The sequence below is a fragment of the Pongo pygmaeus genome, chromosome 18 (genome assembly GCF_028885625.2).
Source record: "Pongo pygmaeus isolate AG05252 chromosome 18, NHGRI_mPonPyg2-v2.0_pri, whole genome shotgun sequence".
In the NCBI taxonomy this organism is placed as follows: domain Eukaryota; kingdom Metazoa; phylum Chordata; class Mammalia; order Primates; family Hominidae; genus Pongo; species Pongo pygmaeus.
This window is the reverse complement of record NC_072391.2, coordinates 70,935,729-70,952,015: the sequence shown is the minus strand read 5'-3', so window position 1 is coordinate 70,952,015 and position 16,287 is coordinate 70,935,729. Positions and strand designations below refer to the sequence as shown.

Sequence of the window (16,287 nt, the reverse complement as noted above, 5' to 3'; positions counted from 1 at the left end):
CTTATAACAAACCTGGGAGCAAGCTTCCATTATTATTTTCTGTTTACAAATAAGGAACCTAAAGCTCAGAGAGGCTAGGTTACCAACCATCAAGTGGCAGAGCCCAGGGTGGACTCCTAGACTTCCTGAACCCAAAGCCTGTGCTCTTAACCACCAGGCCTCAGTGTCACCTGGGTAGGGAAGGAAGAACCAGAGAGGGAAGTCATTCAGAATCACATCAAAATTACAAAATACCAAGAGTATTCATCACAAGTGAATAAAACCTACAAAAAAAGACTCTAAAACGTTACTGAAGGACATCAAAATGGCTCACAGGACTGAGAAAGAGCCTGGCTCCTGGGTGGGGGAGTTTACCACAGCGAGATACCAAGTTCCCCCAAACATACTTGTAACGACAGACAGGTTATTACAATGGGCCAGGATCAGGGTGAGGGGGTTATACTTTTTTTTTAAACACGCCTATGAGGCAGGCGTAGACATCATTATCCCCTTTTCACAGGCCCAGGGAGGGTAAACTCCTTGGCCAGTGTCCCCGGCAAGGAAGGTTTAGAGCTAGGATTCAAGCCAGGGTCATGGCCACCTGTCTGGGACATTCACGTTCACTCAGAGGGGAACAGACATCCTTCCAGGATTTTCTGTAGACTGTGATCACCCCGAGAGTTCCAAATGCAGGCTGGGAGGCAGGTGTGCCTAGGAGTTGTGGACTACCCGAGGTCCCACCATCGGGACCATGGAGAGGGCCCCCATCCCGTGGATACTCACAGGTGGGGGTATGGCCATCTTACAGGCAGAACTCGCTCAGGCAGCATGGCGGCTGCCCAGCTGCCAGGCAGCCAACAACTGGCATCTTCTGGGCAGGGGAAGCAGCAGTCTCACCTCCCAAACAGGGCATCAGCAGGATGCGGTGAGCACGCAGCCTGCATTCTGCACTGTGGAAATCAGGGTCACATTTTCACTTAAAAAACAATCAGATCTCTAGCTATGGGAAGATTTCTACTCCAGTGCCAGGAATATTAATTTGACACCTGCAAATTCTTTTTGACAAAAGGAATTTTCAGATAACGTCTGCAAGGAGCAGGCGGTGCTGAGGAAACAGCCACTTATCTTGGATAATGGGAAGGCAGAGACAACTGAGGATGCCAGAGGGTGGAGACTAACGAGGTGTCACTTGGTGGAACTGAGGAACAATGGCAGATGAGACACCCCAGCGAGGCCACGCGCCCGTGGGACTGACAGAGATGGTGGTGGAGGCAGAGCTGGGTCTCTGAGGCTCTGCTGCGCCAGCTCTTGCATCACCAACACTTGAGCACACTGTCCCCTGAGAGCAGTGGCTCTCAGCAAGAGGGAGGAGCATGTGGGTTTATCACAACCATCCTGGGAGAGCAAGACATTTGCAACACAGATGACAAAGTGAATGTCCCAAATATACAAAGAGCTGCTACAGATCAATAAGAAAAGTGGATGAAGGATCTGGGGGCTGAAGCGGGGAGCTTTTTCAAAGTACACATACCAGCTGGGCATGGTGGCTCACGCCTGTAATCTCAGCACTTTGGGAGGCCAAGGCAGGCAGATCACTTGAGGTCAGGAGTTCAAGACCAGCCTGGCCAACGTGGTGAAAGCCCGTCTCTACTAAAAATGCAAAAAGTTAGTCAGGTGTGGTGGTACATGCCTGTAATCCCAGCTACTTGGGAGGCTGAGGCAGGGGGACTGCTTGAACCTCGGAGGTGGAGGTTGCAGTGAGCCGACATCACACCATCGCACTCTAGCCTGGGCGATAGAGTGAGATTCCATCTCAAAAAAAAAAAAAAAAACCCACAAAAACAACAAAAAACACATACACCTCTCCACACTCTCCACACTCAAGAACTTCTGGAACAACAGAAGACCACAAAACCTTCCTCTGGTGAAATCATGAGGAAATGAGGAGGAAGATACAACCATACACAAGCTCGCCTCCTGCTGCTGACATGGGCTGGGAGCACGCTGGGTGAGACTCAGGCCTGGTGAGGAAGCACTTAAGGGCCCAGGCTTTGGTGCCAAACAGATCTGGCTCTGGGTTTGGGCTCTACCACCTCCTAGCTGTGTGCAGGTCACGTGACCTCCTCAGGCCATAGTTTTTAGAACTGCAAAATAGAAGCAAGACGACTCCCCCCCAGAGAACCGTCGTGAGGGTTCTACAGACACAAGTGAAGGGTCTAGCACGATTCCTCCCATGGTAATGACTTCCTACAATTAAGAATCTTCCACGACAACCTGTGCTGCGGGGCTGCCTAGCTGGAAGTGAGAGCCTTCGCAGCGAGCACTGAGGTTAACTTCCATGAGTGAGGACTTTGGTAGGAGAGGACCTGCTTGTCTGGCTGTGTTCCTGCTTGACCTAACAGGCTTTCATAGTCTTGAATCCCAGGGAGCTCCAGTTCGAGATCAGGGCTGTTTGGAAATATTTGAAAAATCCTGAGAGGGCACTTTCTAGATACCCTAGAAAGGAAGTTTCAGGAGAAGATGGGCTTTGTCTTGTTCATGGCTGTTTTCCCATTGCCAAGTACGCAGCACACCCTCAGGCTCACCAAAGATTAAGCAGGGGACACTTAGGAATGTGATTCTGGAAAGCAACCGGATGGGGTAGAATCAGGACTCATCACTAATGATTAAGGTCCCCAAATCCCTCCTCTAGAGAGAAGGGGAAGCAGAGGCTCTTCACTGCTGTTATGGTACCCCTCAACTGTCCCCAACTGTCCCCCAGAGCAGTTTCCATGCCCTCCCCAGTGCAGGCCCACAAGACGTGCCCCAAAGCCCTGACAACATTTGGCACTTCAGCAAATCGAGTTTCCACAGCCGCAGCCTGAACAGCGCTGTTTAATGGACTGCATCTCCGCCTGCTCCCTTTAAATGCACACGCACACAAAAACCAATTTCAAGCACAGAAAGCTGGATGGGATTAAACAACTCAATTTAAAGGACTGAAAACTCAGCTGCTTCCAGTGAAGTCCTAGGGAAGGAACCAATCAGCAAAGTTCTGCTCTTCCTTTTTGTATTGAAATGAGGGCTGTGACTGTGTAGTGAGTCACTCCCAACTCGCAGGCAGAACGGGGCCACGTCCACCTGGGCCTCGCGCTGCAGCGGGTGGTGCAGGAAGAGAGGGTGTGTGTGTGTATGTGTGTCTGTGTGTGTGTGTGCACGCATGGGGGCGGGGGGTAGGCAGGAGAGGCCAAGGGCATACTCACAGACCATCTGTTTTGGATTTTTCTGGTAATACAGAAAACCTCAGAGGACCTAGAGGGTGATACCTGCCTGTCCATTTCTCTCTTCAGCCCAGGTTCGGGAAAGCAAATTCAGGCTGCAGGACAGCTGCCCGGGCCCCCCAAAAGCCTGGCACCAGCCCAGAGAAGACTGAGGAGCCTCACTCCATGGGGACTGGTGAGCAATAGCCCTCTCCCATTCCCCCCACCCAGCCTCGTCCACTCTCTGCAGTGTGGGCAGGTCTGTTGATTCATGAGCTGGCTGCCTCATGGAGATACAGCTCTGCCTACAGCTCACAGTGCCTTGGCGCTCAGAAGAGGAAAGTGGGCTGAGGCTCAGCTTGGACCGTCAGCATCTGAGATGCAGCCTGAAGGGCTGGTATGGATGGAGGGATGGGATGCTGCCGTGCAATGGGCATGCGCGGCTGCAAATCCTGCCGCTTGGCTGGGAGGCAGGGGAGCCCCATAAAGGAACACTACGCAATGGGCATGGCTGAGAATGGAGTGCGGAAAGGTGTGTGTGTCTGGGGCAGACTCCCGCCCAGATGGCAGGAAGAGCCAGGTACTCCCTCCACCTCCCAGGCCAGCCTCTGTACTCTAGCTCTCTCAGAGGGCTCACTCCTGCTGCCTGGGATCTGGGTCAGCCTCTCCCTCTGCACCAGCAGCTCTTAGTGGCCCCAAAAAGGCAAAGCTTAAGGGTCCAATTTCAAACTAGAGGTCATAATGGAGTCCAGCTGAAATGAGTAACACAACCAACGCTAACTGAGCATGCAGCAGGGGCCCGGCCCAGTGCTTAGCATTTTACATGGATCATTTCCCTCTCACATCCCCCTATGGTTACTGCCCTCACTGAATAGAGGAAAACTGAGATGCTGAGATGCAGAGATACTAAGTGTCTTGCCTTTGGGCAGCCTGACTCCAAGCCAAGCTCCCCGCCTGCCCTGTGCTGCCTCCCTCACTGACACTCTGCCCCAGCTGCTCCAGAAGGGTCTACAGAAGAGTCCTCACTCCTGAAGTGTTTTTTTTTTTTTTTTTTTTTTTTTTTTTTTGAGACAGGGTCTCACTCTGTTGCCCAGGCTGGACTGCAGTGGCACGATCTCTGCTCACTGCAACCTCTGCCTCCTGGGTTCAAGCAATTCTCCCACCTCAGCCTCCTGAGCAGCTGGGAGTACAGGCGCGCACCACCACGCCCGGCTAATTTTTGTATTTTGAGTAGAGACAGAGTTTCACCATGTTAGCCAGGCTAGTCTCGAACTCCTGGCCTCAAGTGATCCACCCACCTTGGCCTCCCAGAGTGTTGGGATTACAGGTGTGAGCCACTGCACCTGGCCCCAAAGTGAGTATTAAACACAGCTTTACCTCTAGGAAGGATGCACTGTACCAAAATAAGCATATCTCAGCTCTAAGAGCCCATCAGTCACTACTAACAAGGGGAGGCAGGGCAGCCAATGTCCCATAAGGACGGGTGGCGTTGGTGACCTACCTCATCCGATTCATCCGATAACGTCTGCAGTAGGATGGGAAAGAGGCTGTCCGTGTGCCGGAACATCTGGAGAGCAGAGAAGCAGGGGTGCCCGTGAGTGCTCCCTTCGCCCTGGGACTGTGCTCAGTGCAGTGTCCCGCTGGTGTGCACGGACCCACTGGTCTGCACGGACCACTTCCCTCCCCGACACAACGAGGGCTCCTCGCAGCACCTGTCACTTCTCTGCCGGCCAGGGTTTCCCTAGAAGGGCAATGACCAAAATGCTACCAACCACGGGCAGGCCCTGGAAAACCAAGGCAGACCCAGAAGAGGCCCCTAGCTTGGAGGGGCCCGGGGCTCACCTTCCGAGGAGTTTTGATGTAGAGGTGGTACAGCCACTTGAGAACTGCAATCCTGGTCATCATCCCAATGGCCGTGTCACTGAGGTGGCAGTTTAGGACCTGCACGATCCCGTCAAGGTGAAGGGTCACTGGGGCTCTTTCAGTGCTGTGGGTAAGACCGGGAGGGAGAGCAGAGGTGAAGCCCACCATAGCCTTCTCCCATCGAGTCATGGTACCACCCTGGACCTGCATATCCTGAGTCACACACTGCTAACCACCATCCAGGGGGATTGGGGGTCAGGGATGACCCGATCCCACACATCCTTGCTGGTCTCCCACCAGCCCAGCTCAGCCCAGCCCAGGGATTTGAAGGGGGCTTCTCTCTCTCCCTTTCCAAAGAAGTTTAGAGCTTGCTGCGGGGCTGGAACCATGATAACCATGTTTTGGGGGACGAGGACCAGTTTGCTGGGGTCCCACTCACTTTTCCTTTTCTTTCTCTAGCACCAGCCTGGCTTGCACAGGAGGAGAAACCCTCTCCCAGTCACTGAGCTGAACTGACCAGGCTCAGGGCATTAAGTTCAGACCCTTTCTTGACAAAACAAAACCACCAGGTCTGGACTGTATGAGGGAAGGTCCCGATAACAACTGTTGACCTCCGCCAGGCCCTTCACTGGCCATCTGAAGGATGTTTCTCAAGTGAGGTCAGGGATCGAGGCTTGTCATTGTGCCTTGTCACTGCACCAGGGCACTCAGCACATTTGGCCTAGGAGAGACACCTTGAGAGTTGAGACCAAAATGCGCTCCTTTGAGTTGGGGAAGGGGTAACACAGCCTCTGCCTATGAGAAACGGATATTGTTCAGGATGTACTTGTGTTCTGGTGGGCACAGGAAGGCCCCTGGCTTCTGTGGACTGAAGTCCTGCTGGGAGGCTATGAGTTGTTTTTTTGCCCAAAGCACTGCTCCCTGGCACAGGCTGGGTTTTCAAGGTGGGGGCAGCATGGGTAGAAAAACCTCGGGATGTCGGGGAGGGGCTCCCTTCCTACCGAGGCACTACACTGTGCTTCCTCAACGATGCCAACAGGTGCAGGCCAGGGGCTGCATTTCCTGAGGACCTGGGCCAGCAGATCAGTCCCCTGCCGGTATAAAACCGTCTCTGTGGCATTTCTAGGGTGCTCAATTATTCATTTGCATCGGGACAGATGGCTGTGCTTTCCTCACTTGCCTGCAGCCTCTCTGAAGCTCGTTTGATGTGAATCCCTAAAGGGCACGATTCTGTGCTCTGTAATTGCTAAGAGGAATTGCTATTTAATATGGTTTGATGATCCCCATGGTGCACATTTCAGGGGCGAGAGTGGGCACATCTATCCTCTGGTGGCCAGGAGCTCCGGGCATGTGATACAGCCACAGGGCCTGGAACTGAGTCTCTGGGTGGGTGGCCACTGTGATATCCCTAGCGGTCACGTGGCTGGAAGTTCCTGGTGTCTTCTGAGGATACCGAAACATTTAAATCTTTGCTAGCCTGAGACAGATGGGGACGGTACCGTGCAGGTAGAGGAGTTTAGGGCGGTAAACACCGGCCCCGTCCATCTCTTAATCAGTTTCTCTCAAGTCCACCGTCCCGCAGAAATACAACGCGAGTCACAGATACAATTTTACATCTTCCAGTTTTCAATTAAAAAGGAGAAACAGGTGAAATGAATTTCAATGCTATGTTTTAATTGACCCAGTGTATCTAAAATATTAGCATCTCAACATGTAATCAATATAACAGTCAATGTAAATATTCCCAACAAAATCTATTCTTTTTTGTGTCCTAAGCCTTTGGGACCTGGTGTGCATTTCACGGTTACGGTGCACCTTGGTTCAGAGTAGCCACCAGGCACTCAGTAGCTACGTGGCTGCCGCAGAGGCCTACACAACAGTCCACGCCAGGACTTTCTGAGTGTTTTCTTGTCATCTCTGGCAGTTTCCTAGCCACTCCCTTAGCTGACGGCCAGCATTTACTGTTTTATCTCCCAGTCCCTCTTTTTCCCATCCTGGCTGGCCTCCTGCAGAGCTCCTTCCCTTGCGTTCTGTTCCACACACTTCTTGGGCTGGAAGAATCCCCTGGCTAGAGAAGCTCATGTCCTGGTGGTGGAAGAGATGCCACCCTACAGCCCAAGGCCTTATGCAAAGCAGGTGAACAGAAGCCACCCCCACCCCAACCTGGTCTTTCCTGACCCTGTGAGCCCCAAAGTCTGTAGTGAGCCCCTTTCCAGCAGGAGCCACAGGGACACGTAGGCTGCCAGGGTCCAGGGTGTCACGAGGACCCCGTGCCTGGCAAATCACTGTGACAGGCTTGGCTGAAACAGTACCCCCTGGGAGGAAAGCCTTGTTTTTCCTTGTTTCCCTGGGAGCCTTGGGACTGCCCTGGAGCTGCTGTTGAGGAGGAGGGCGGTGCGTGACCAGGTCCCCTACTCCACCGGCATGGGGCAAGATCAGTGGTGTGTCTGAGCCCCTGGGGGGAATAACAGCTCTGATAACAATGGCAGCCATGATGGTTGTGAAAAGTGAAAGCTCTGCTGGGCGCTTTCCTACACAGCCTCATGTCACTCCTTAAAAAGCCCTATGACCTAAGGCATGCCACTTCCATTTCGGAGAAGAGGGAACTGAAGCACACAGATAGGACGTCACCTGGCCAAGATTACACAGCCACGGAATGGTGGGGCCGCACTTTGGATCTGATCAGTCTGACTCCAGAATAATCTCACCCGCCACACGGCACAGCCTCCTGACCAGGGCAGCAGGTTCAGAGAGGGTCCCTGGTGGCATCGCCTCCACTGTCTCCTGGGAGGGGCAGCAGAACGGCAGCTCCTGTGTGGACCAGCCCCTCTGAGCCCAGGGGATACCTGGCAGCTCCAGGTGTCCATGGAAGGAGGTTAGCACACATTTTTCAGTGTCATTTTGTATCAGAAGGGTAGATAGTGGCTCACACCTGAAATCCCAGCACTTTGGGAGGCCGAGGCAGGAGGATGATTTGAGGCCATGAGTTCGAGACCAGCTTGGGCAACACAGCAAGACCCTGTCTCTATGAAAAATTTAAAAAATTAGCTGGGTGTGGTGGTACACTCCTATGATCCCAGCCACTCGGGAGGCTGAAGTGGGAGGATTACAAGATCCCAGCTGCTGCCAGCTCCCAGCTGTCAGCTCACCTATGGTGAGCTATGACTGTGTCACTGTACTCCAGCTTGGGTGACAGAGCAAGACCCTGTCCCAAAAAGAAAAAAAAAAGAAAAACAAGGGGAGGCAGAGGACATGGGGGAAGCCTGGTGCTCCCCACCGGTGCACGGTACACTAGGAATCCACAAGGGCCAAGACGCCAGGCTGGATGGCCCCTCTGCAAGCCGAGCTCTGTGGCTCACAGTGGCCCTAAGATGCCGCTGGCCAGCCTGTGGGGCCTCTCCTGCAAGTGGTGCTGTGTCAGGGCCAAAGAACGGCAGCATATCACGGAGCTGGTATGTGCACTGGCAGCATTTTGTGTATTAATATTCTCCGACTTTCTCCACAGCAAACACCTGAACACGGCGAACCTGAAGGTATAGGGCATCTTCAGGCTGCTGCTGAGGCGGTCCTGCTGCACTCAACCCAGAACCTCATCACTGAAAGGGACCTCACGGTTCAGGTAACACAATCCTTCATGGCACGGATGAGCAAGCCCAGGTCCAGAGGCAGTATGGGACCCATCTGAGACCATGAGGCCATGTACCAAGCACTCATTCCCTGGGCTGAAGACATTCTCCCTGGGCTTTTCTTCCCTTGCCTGGCTGGAGGTGGAGGTCATGGGAAGCAGGTGGACCCTAGAGGACAAGGCAGACTGATCTTAGTGCCTGGGAAAGGGAGGGTCAAGATCCCAGCTGCTGTCAGCTCCCAGCTGCTCTGCTGGGCAGGGTTGGCTGCTGCTGCTGAGCTCTGTGCATGCTCAGCAGGGGAACTGGGGCTCTGGGACCCTGCCCTCTTCCTAGAGGGCACACTGCATGATGTGCTCAGTTCCCCAGCTGCTGGGCCAGAGCCTGAGAGGTAGCACCCTGCTGTCCTGGCTTACCTTACCCATCAAGAACAGAGGGAGTTCACTCAGTTTAAAATACATTTCTGCATCAGTTCCAAAAAGTCTAGACGAGTCACTCCTGGGGGCTTCTGAGTTATTTCAAGGTGTCCGCAAAATTCCATTTTCATGGAGCATTTTCTCATTAAGCATCTTATAATGAATGTCTTACACATACGCGTACTACAATTTCCAAATGCAAGGCGCTGCTGTGGCTATTAAAATATAGATTTACTGAATAATGCTTCTGATACTACCAATAAATAATAATAAGTTCCAGTTGTTCTCTCGGGGAGACAGCACTTCATTTCCGTAACGTCTAACTTTTTATGGTGTTCGGGTTACATCTCTAATCAAATCAGAAGAAAGGTAAATCTAAAAATAGAATTGCTTCTGAAATTGAACTTGCTCTTTAAAATACAGATAATTATAAATTTTTTCAATCAGCAGAGGCTAAAAGCTGGGAAATACTGATTTCTAGAACTTTCTGCCTGCTTATTTACAGGGCAGCTAGCTACACCAGGAGAACTGGTGTCACTGAAGACATCATGACCCTTGGCAACAGCCTGAGCCTCATAGTGGAGACTTCATATAACACCTGTTTGAGAACTCCTAAATCAAAAGAGTAAGGGAGGCCAATTGCAAAACTGGAACTCTCCAACTGCAACTAATAAAGTTAAATGCACGGGCTCTGGAGTCAGACAGATCTAGCTTGAATTCCAACTTGGCTACTAATTAGTTGAGTGACTTTGGGCAAAAAGTTAACCTCTCTAGGTCTGTTTCCTCATTTGTAAGATGGGAATAATAACAAGGTTCTTGTAATAACAATTGTAGCTAAAGTGTGTAAAGTGCTTTCTGCGGCCCAGGCACCATGCTATGTTCTTTACATACTTAAAAAGCTTTTAAAAATTATTATTATTATTATTATTGAGACAGGGTCTCGCTCTGTCACCCAGGCTGGAGTGCAGTGGTGCAATCATGACTCACTGCAGCCTCAAGCTCCGGGGCTCAACTGATCCTTCCACCTCAGCCTCCTAAGTAGCTGGAACTACAGGAATGTGCCACCACACCCAGCTCATTTTTGTATGTTTTGTAGAAACGGGTTTTCACCATGTTGCTCTGGGCTGGTCTCTAACTCCTGGGCTCAAGCAACCAGCCTGCCTTGGCCTCCCAAAGTGCTGGGACTACAGGCATGAGCCACCATGCCTGGCTGTTCTTTACATACTTTAACTCATTGAAGCCCCATATCCCTTTGAGGTCAGTACTATCATTACACTGAGTTTAAAGATGAGGAAACTGAGGCGGGAAATCACGCTACTTGACCAAGGCCACAGCCAGGCATGCTGGAGTTAGGGCATGAATCTAGGCAGTTGGCTCCACCAGGCAGAGCAGTCACGAGAGAGAACACACCCAGTGGAGACATTTCTCTCTTAACCCTTTCCTCAGCTGGCAAGCATGCTTCCTCCATCCTGGTTCCTTCACGTTCCACCTCTCCTTGGGGAGTCCAATTTTCCACCTCCCATGTATTTCCCATGCTCTGGAGGGTGGAGGAACCCAGACCTACAGCCACCTCACCACCCGCTGCTTTTCCAGGTGGCATTCTTCCGTGGCTAAACCTGGGGCCACCAGGGGCTTCTCGAGTATCACAGGAAGAGGGGAGATGAGGGAGGGGGAAGAGAGCTTCTGCTCTCAGGTTTAGCCAGTTAATTCTCCCTGTGTTTCGGTCCAAGCGAGAAATCTTTTATAAAAAACCTGGGATGCAAGGATTGCTTCCATGGTGATCCTTGAACCCCTGAAAGTGAATTCAGAATTTCATGTGGATGTGCATTTTTTTGGTGTGTGTGTGACGGAGTCTCGCTCTGTCACCCAGGCTAGAGTGCCGTGGCGCGATCGCAGCTCACTGAAACCTCCGCCTCCCGGGTTCAAGCAATTCTCTTGCTTCAGCCTCCCAAGTAGCTGGCATTACAGGTAAGTGCCACCATGCCTGGCTATTTTTTTTTTTTTTAATTTTTATTTTTAGTAGAGATGGGGTTTCACCATATTGGCCAGGCTGATCTCGAACTCCTGACCTCAGGTGATCCACATGCCTTGGCCTCCCAAAATGCTGGGATTATAAGTGTGAGCCACCGTGCCCGGCTGTGGATGTGCATTTTTTTTGGAAGAGGGTCCATAGCTTTCATCAGGCTCTCCAAGGGTCAATGGCCACTCAGAGGCACAGGATTGCCACCACCATGGCAGTTTCCTGTCAGGTGGGAATGCCTTTCTGCCGTGGGAGGAGTCTCCAGTCTGGCCACCACCCTGGGCAGACCTGAACTGAGTGAAACTGGTGGCCTCACGTGGTGCTCTGGGCAAGCGGCGCAGCTGAAGAATCACAGGGTGGGTCTGGCTATCTGGCAACTCTGCACAATCCCAGCCCTGTCCAAGCTCAGTCTCACTGTGTCAATACCACCTGTGAGAAGAAGGTGGTGGGCTGGAGCCTGGGCATGTTGGCTCTGGTTTTACAACTCTGAAGGTGCCCAGCTCTTGAGCACAGCTGGTGACACTGACTGTGCAGGTGCCACGTGGGGACCTCTGTCACTGGGAGTCAGGAAGCACTAGATCATTTGTTCTTGTTTGGTTTTTTAGGTAGGATGGTTTGGATTTTAGGTAGGATTTGGCATTGGCTCCTGAATGACAAGTATAAACCAAAACCCTGGTTCCAGTCTAGCAGTTCCTGGCCTTGGCACAAGAACTGAGGGCTCCTGTAGGCTCATCCCAGCCAACGGTAGTGCAGTCTCCCCAGCGAGGCAGCGGACAGCGGTGCCCCTCCGCAGCCCATGGCTGAAGCCTTCTTCCAGGCCGACCTCCCCCTCAATCCCCATAGCCCAGATTACAGAGACAAGTCTACAACAGGCTTTTGGCTGCCAGAGGGAGGCTTTTAAATCCCAGATCGGATCCTGCCGTTCCCACTTGTGACACTGTCTCCACAGCCTCCAGCGCAAAAGCTAAGCCCTCTGCAGGATACACGAGTCCCCGCATGTCCGTCCAGACCACTTCCCAAGTTCCAGGACCCAGTACCTGAGTCTGCCTCCCCCCTTCTCCTGGGATGCTCAGAGCCACCTGGAACAGAGCTCTTGACCACCCCACCCACACCTGCTCCTCCTTCCAGCCCTGGTGTGCAAATGACACTAGGATAGCTGGGGTCTGGCTCACACCAAATTTCTAGAAGGCAGTCTTTCCCTCACCTCTCTCCTGCCTACCCTATCCCACCCATCAGTGAGTCCTGCGGTTCTCAACACAGAGCTCAAACCCACCCAACTTTCTCCACATGCTGCTCCTCCCCAGCCTGAGCCCCCATCTCCTCTGATGGGGACAACGGTGACAGCTCCCTAGAGGGTCTGCATCCACCGGGCCCCTCCTAGATCCACTGTCCACAGAGCAGCAGCCCCCTGTTCTTCCTCCCTTCTCATCCCTATCATGAAAGTAATACTACTGACCCCACGGGACTCAGACAAAGCTGAAGGATCCGACATAAAGGTTTAGCACTGTGCTGGGGCCCTGGAAGCCTGGCTGCGTTGACTGGCATTAGCTGTTATTCCCAGCCAGTCTTCTCAGTGCCTGGGCTCAGGCACCATGGCCCTCCCTTTCCGGTAACTTCACCCCTCACATCAATCGCTCCCCTTTCCAGTAACTTCCTGGCTACTTCTCTGCCTCACCACTAGAGTAAATGAATGAAGGTCAGGGACACATTCAGGGGCCAGCTCTTATCTTGGAGCCTGCAGGGGTGAGCACAGGCAGGTGCACTGGAATGCGTGACAGCTATGTGAAAACGAGAGAAAGGCAACATTCGCTGCCATCAACGTAGGGGGCTCCTAGGGGCACATTTCATAATCAGCTGCACCTGCGTGCTTGGAAAACATGCTCAGGGTGCTGAGGGATGAGGATAAATTCACAAATGATATCGACGAGGGAAGAACCCTAGCTAGGGGTCTGGGGGGAGAGCCTCTTGGGGTAGAGTGCACATTTTCTCTTCATGAGTGATTGGCTCTCCCAGGGCCCAGGTTCACTGTCAAGTTCAGGGGGAAGAAACCCCCGTATGAGACCCACCATCCACTCTAGCCCCAGAGATGCCAAGGTCACCCAAAGAAAAAGTGACATGGGGCAAGTCCAGGGGACTCAGACCAGGGCAGAACCGTGACAGTGCCCTCCCCGGGGGAGTCCCTTCACCTTGCAGGGAGTATGGAGGGAGCCCCAAGGAAGAGAATTATTTTGCTGCCTGGTCTGCACTGCCCCCATGTGGAAGACTGAGCCATTACAACTGACCTGGGCGCACAGGAGACGACAGCTCCTGGGGCCGGTGATTTATCCTTAATCTTGGACACGATTAATGACTGCCCATGCTCAGGCTGTCCTTGAACAGACTTCCCCTTGTGGGTCTTGTTGGCCCCACATCAACCTGGACAAACAGCGCTGAGTCAAGGCAACTGTGTCTCACTGCAGTCACCATGTATTAGCTGTACTTTTATTATTACAACTTGCGTTTACTGACCTCCAATAGCTTAATTTTTTTTTTAATATTTAAAAATAAGTAAGAGCAATCCATTTTCTTTCATTCCTTTTTTTTTTTTTTTTTATTTTAAAGACATTGTCTCACTCTGTTATCCAGGCTAGAGTGCAGTGGTGTCATCTCAGCTCACTTCAACCTCTGCCCCGCTCTGGCTCAAGTGATCTTCCCACCTCAGCCTCCCCAAGTAGCTGGGACCACAGGCACACGCCACCACGCCCAGATAATTTTTTGTATTTTCAGTAAAAACAGGGTCTCGTCATATTGCCCAGACTGGTCTTGAACTCCTGAGCTCAAGTGATCTGCCTGCCTCGGCCTCCCCAAGTGCTGGGATTAGAGGCATAAGCCACAATGTCTGGCCCTCAATGGCTTCTAATCCGCCCTATCTATCCATCAAGACTGGGTGGGGTGGGCTTGCTCACTGTCCTTCAGATTCCTTCATTAATTAACTCTTTTGTGTACGAGGGTGTCCCAAAAGCAGCAGCCGTGAGTAGGGTTTGCCTTGGGTCACTGCTGTAGTCTCCTGCATCCAGGAAAGATCTAGGCCGCTCGCTTTCCACAAACCCTCCGGCTGAAACAAGCCACTTACCTGGCTGCAGTGAAGACACTGATGCTGCTACTGAAGCTGGAGTCACAGGAACCATCTGGACCTCCTGGGAGAGCAAGAGGAACAAGGGGTCATGAAAGGCTGTTGGGTCTCTTGAATAAACAAGACCCCTGTGACAAGCACATACAGAACTCTCCAGAGCCCCATACCTTGATTCAGGCTCTTCAAAAGGACCATGGCTCTGGAGCCCTGAGGACCCAATGCCCAGTCATTCTCGATTGTCCCCAAGCTTGTAAGTCTGTGGTCACCGTGATCTCACAAGGAGGGGAGACACCAGTGCTGAACACATCTGGCAAATCTCAGAAGGGATCACTGGCCTGAAGGGAATGGATGTTTAAAATGACAGATACCCAGCATCCTTAGCTATCAGGAAAATGCAAATCAAAACCACAAGATACTACTGTACACCCATCAGGACGGCTAAAATAAAGATAATAGCAAGTGTTGATGAGAATTTGGAGAAACTGGAACCCTCGTACATTGCTGGTGAGAATGTAAAATGGTGCAAGCTGCTTTGGAGAACAGTCTGGCCATTCCTCCAAAGGCTAAACATGACTCAGCAGCTCCACTCCTAGGTATATACCAAAGAGAAATGAAAACTTATGGCCACATGAAACCTTGTACATCAATCATGTTCACATCAGCATTATCTACAATAGCCAAAAAGCAGAAGCAACCCAAATGTCTATCAACAGATGAATGGATAAATGAGGTGTGGTATAGCCATACAATGGACTATTACTTGGCAATAAAAAGGGATGAAGTACTGATGCACGCCATAAAAATGAACTTTGAAAACATTGTGTTAAGTGAAAGAAGCCAATCATAAAAGACTACATATTGTATCCCTTTCTCGAAAGTGTTTAGAACAGGCAAACCTATGGAGACAGAAAGTGGACTGGAGGTTGCCTAGGACTGGAAGAGATGGGGGAATAGGGTATAATGGCTAAGGGATTCTTTCAAGGGCACAGAAAATATTCTAAAATTGATTGTGGTGATGGTTACATAATCCTGTGAATCTACAAGTCACTGAATTGTACACTTGATGTTGGGTGAATTGTGTGGTACATGAATTCTATCTCAATAAAGGGCTTAAAAAATGACTTTGGGGAAAGCACTGTGACTGCACTGTGTCTGCGCCCGAGTCTCCCTCCAAGTGGCCAACTCAATACCTATCATTAGTATTTAACTTACCATCATATAACCCAGGGTAGAAAAGCATCTACCTGGCATCAACTACTTATTTTTCTCAGTTAACGAATAACCTTTAAATTCCAACCTTTTTCTTTTGGCATCTAATCAAGTTTCCTAAAGAGCCAAGATGTTCTAGATCTGGAAAGCTGCTGGTAGGACCCTGTTCCGCCTTCAGCCCCTGTCTACGCACTGGCCACAGCTCTCACTGCACTGAGGAGGGAAGAGGGGGCTGGCAGTCCTGCAGTGCTTGGGGTGGGAGGTGCTACGGGAAAAAATTCCAGACTCCTGATACTAATTTTTTGTAGTTGTGAAATAAATTTAGATGTACAGAAAAGTTGCAAAAAGAGTAAAGAATTCTTTTTATACCCTTTAGCCAGCTGCCCCTAATGCTAACATTGTACATACCCATAGTTCAATTATTTTTTATTTTTTATTTTTTTTGAGATAGTCTCGGCTCTGTTGCCCAGGCTGGAGTGTAGTGGCATGACCTTGGCTCACTGCAATCTTCGCCTCCTGCACTCAAGAGACTGAGCCCTACTCAGCTTCCAGGGTAGCTGGGACTACAGGCACGTACCATCAAGCCCGGATAATTTTTTTTTTTTTTTTTTGTATTTTCAGTAGAGATGGGGTTTTGCCATGTTACCCAGGCTGGTTACAAACTCCTGGACTCAAGTGATCCACCCACCTCAGCCTCCCAAAGTGCTGGGATTACAGGCGTGAGCCACCATGCCTGGCTCCATAGTTCAATGATCAAACCCAGAAGGTTACCATCGATACAATACCATTAACTAAACGATTACCCTAATTTGAAAATCACGAGTTT

General features: G+C 51.2%; 1 protein-coding gene and 1 long non-coding RNA gene across 5 annotated transcripts in view; one reads left to right on the top strand and one right to left on the bottom strand.

Moving 5' to 3' along the window:
- Window positions 1-16,287, bottom strand: part of VAC14 (VAC14 component of PIKFYVE complex) — a 113,161-nt gene that overhangs the window by 70,096 nt on the left and 26,778 nt on the right. For both annotated transcript variants that reach the window (XM_063654521.1, XM_054453755.2), the window contains exons 10-12: window positions 14,253-14,316; window positions 5,061-5,205; window positions 4,720-4,785 (exon numbers count right to left, since the gene is read on the bottom strand). In XM_063654521.1, coding sequence (XP_063510591.1) covers window positions 4,720-4,785; window positions 5,061-5,205; window positions 14,253-14,316 — 275 coding nt within the window. The remainder of the gene's footprint in view (window positions 1-4,719; window positions 4,786-5,060; window positions 5,206-14,252; window positions 14,317-16,287) is intronic.
- LOC134738550 (uncharacterized) lies at window positions 3,054-15,373 on the top strand. 3 transcript variants are annotated; one of them, XR_010124326.1, is made up of 5 exons: window positions 3,054-3,138; window positions 3,309-3,414; window positions 8,587-8,700; window positions 10,991-11,088; window positions 13,766-15,373. It is a non-coding gene; the product is annotated as an uncharacterized LOC134738550 (long non-coding RNA). The 3 variants fall into 3 exon arrangements; XR_010124324.1 differs by having other exon boundaries at window positions 3,135-3,414; XR_010124325.1 differs by having other exon boundaries at window positions 3,135-3,414; window positions 13,742-15,373.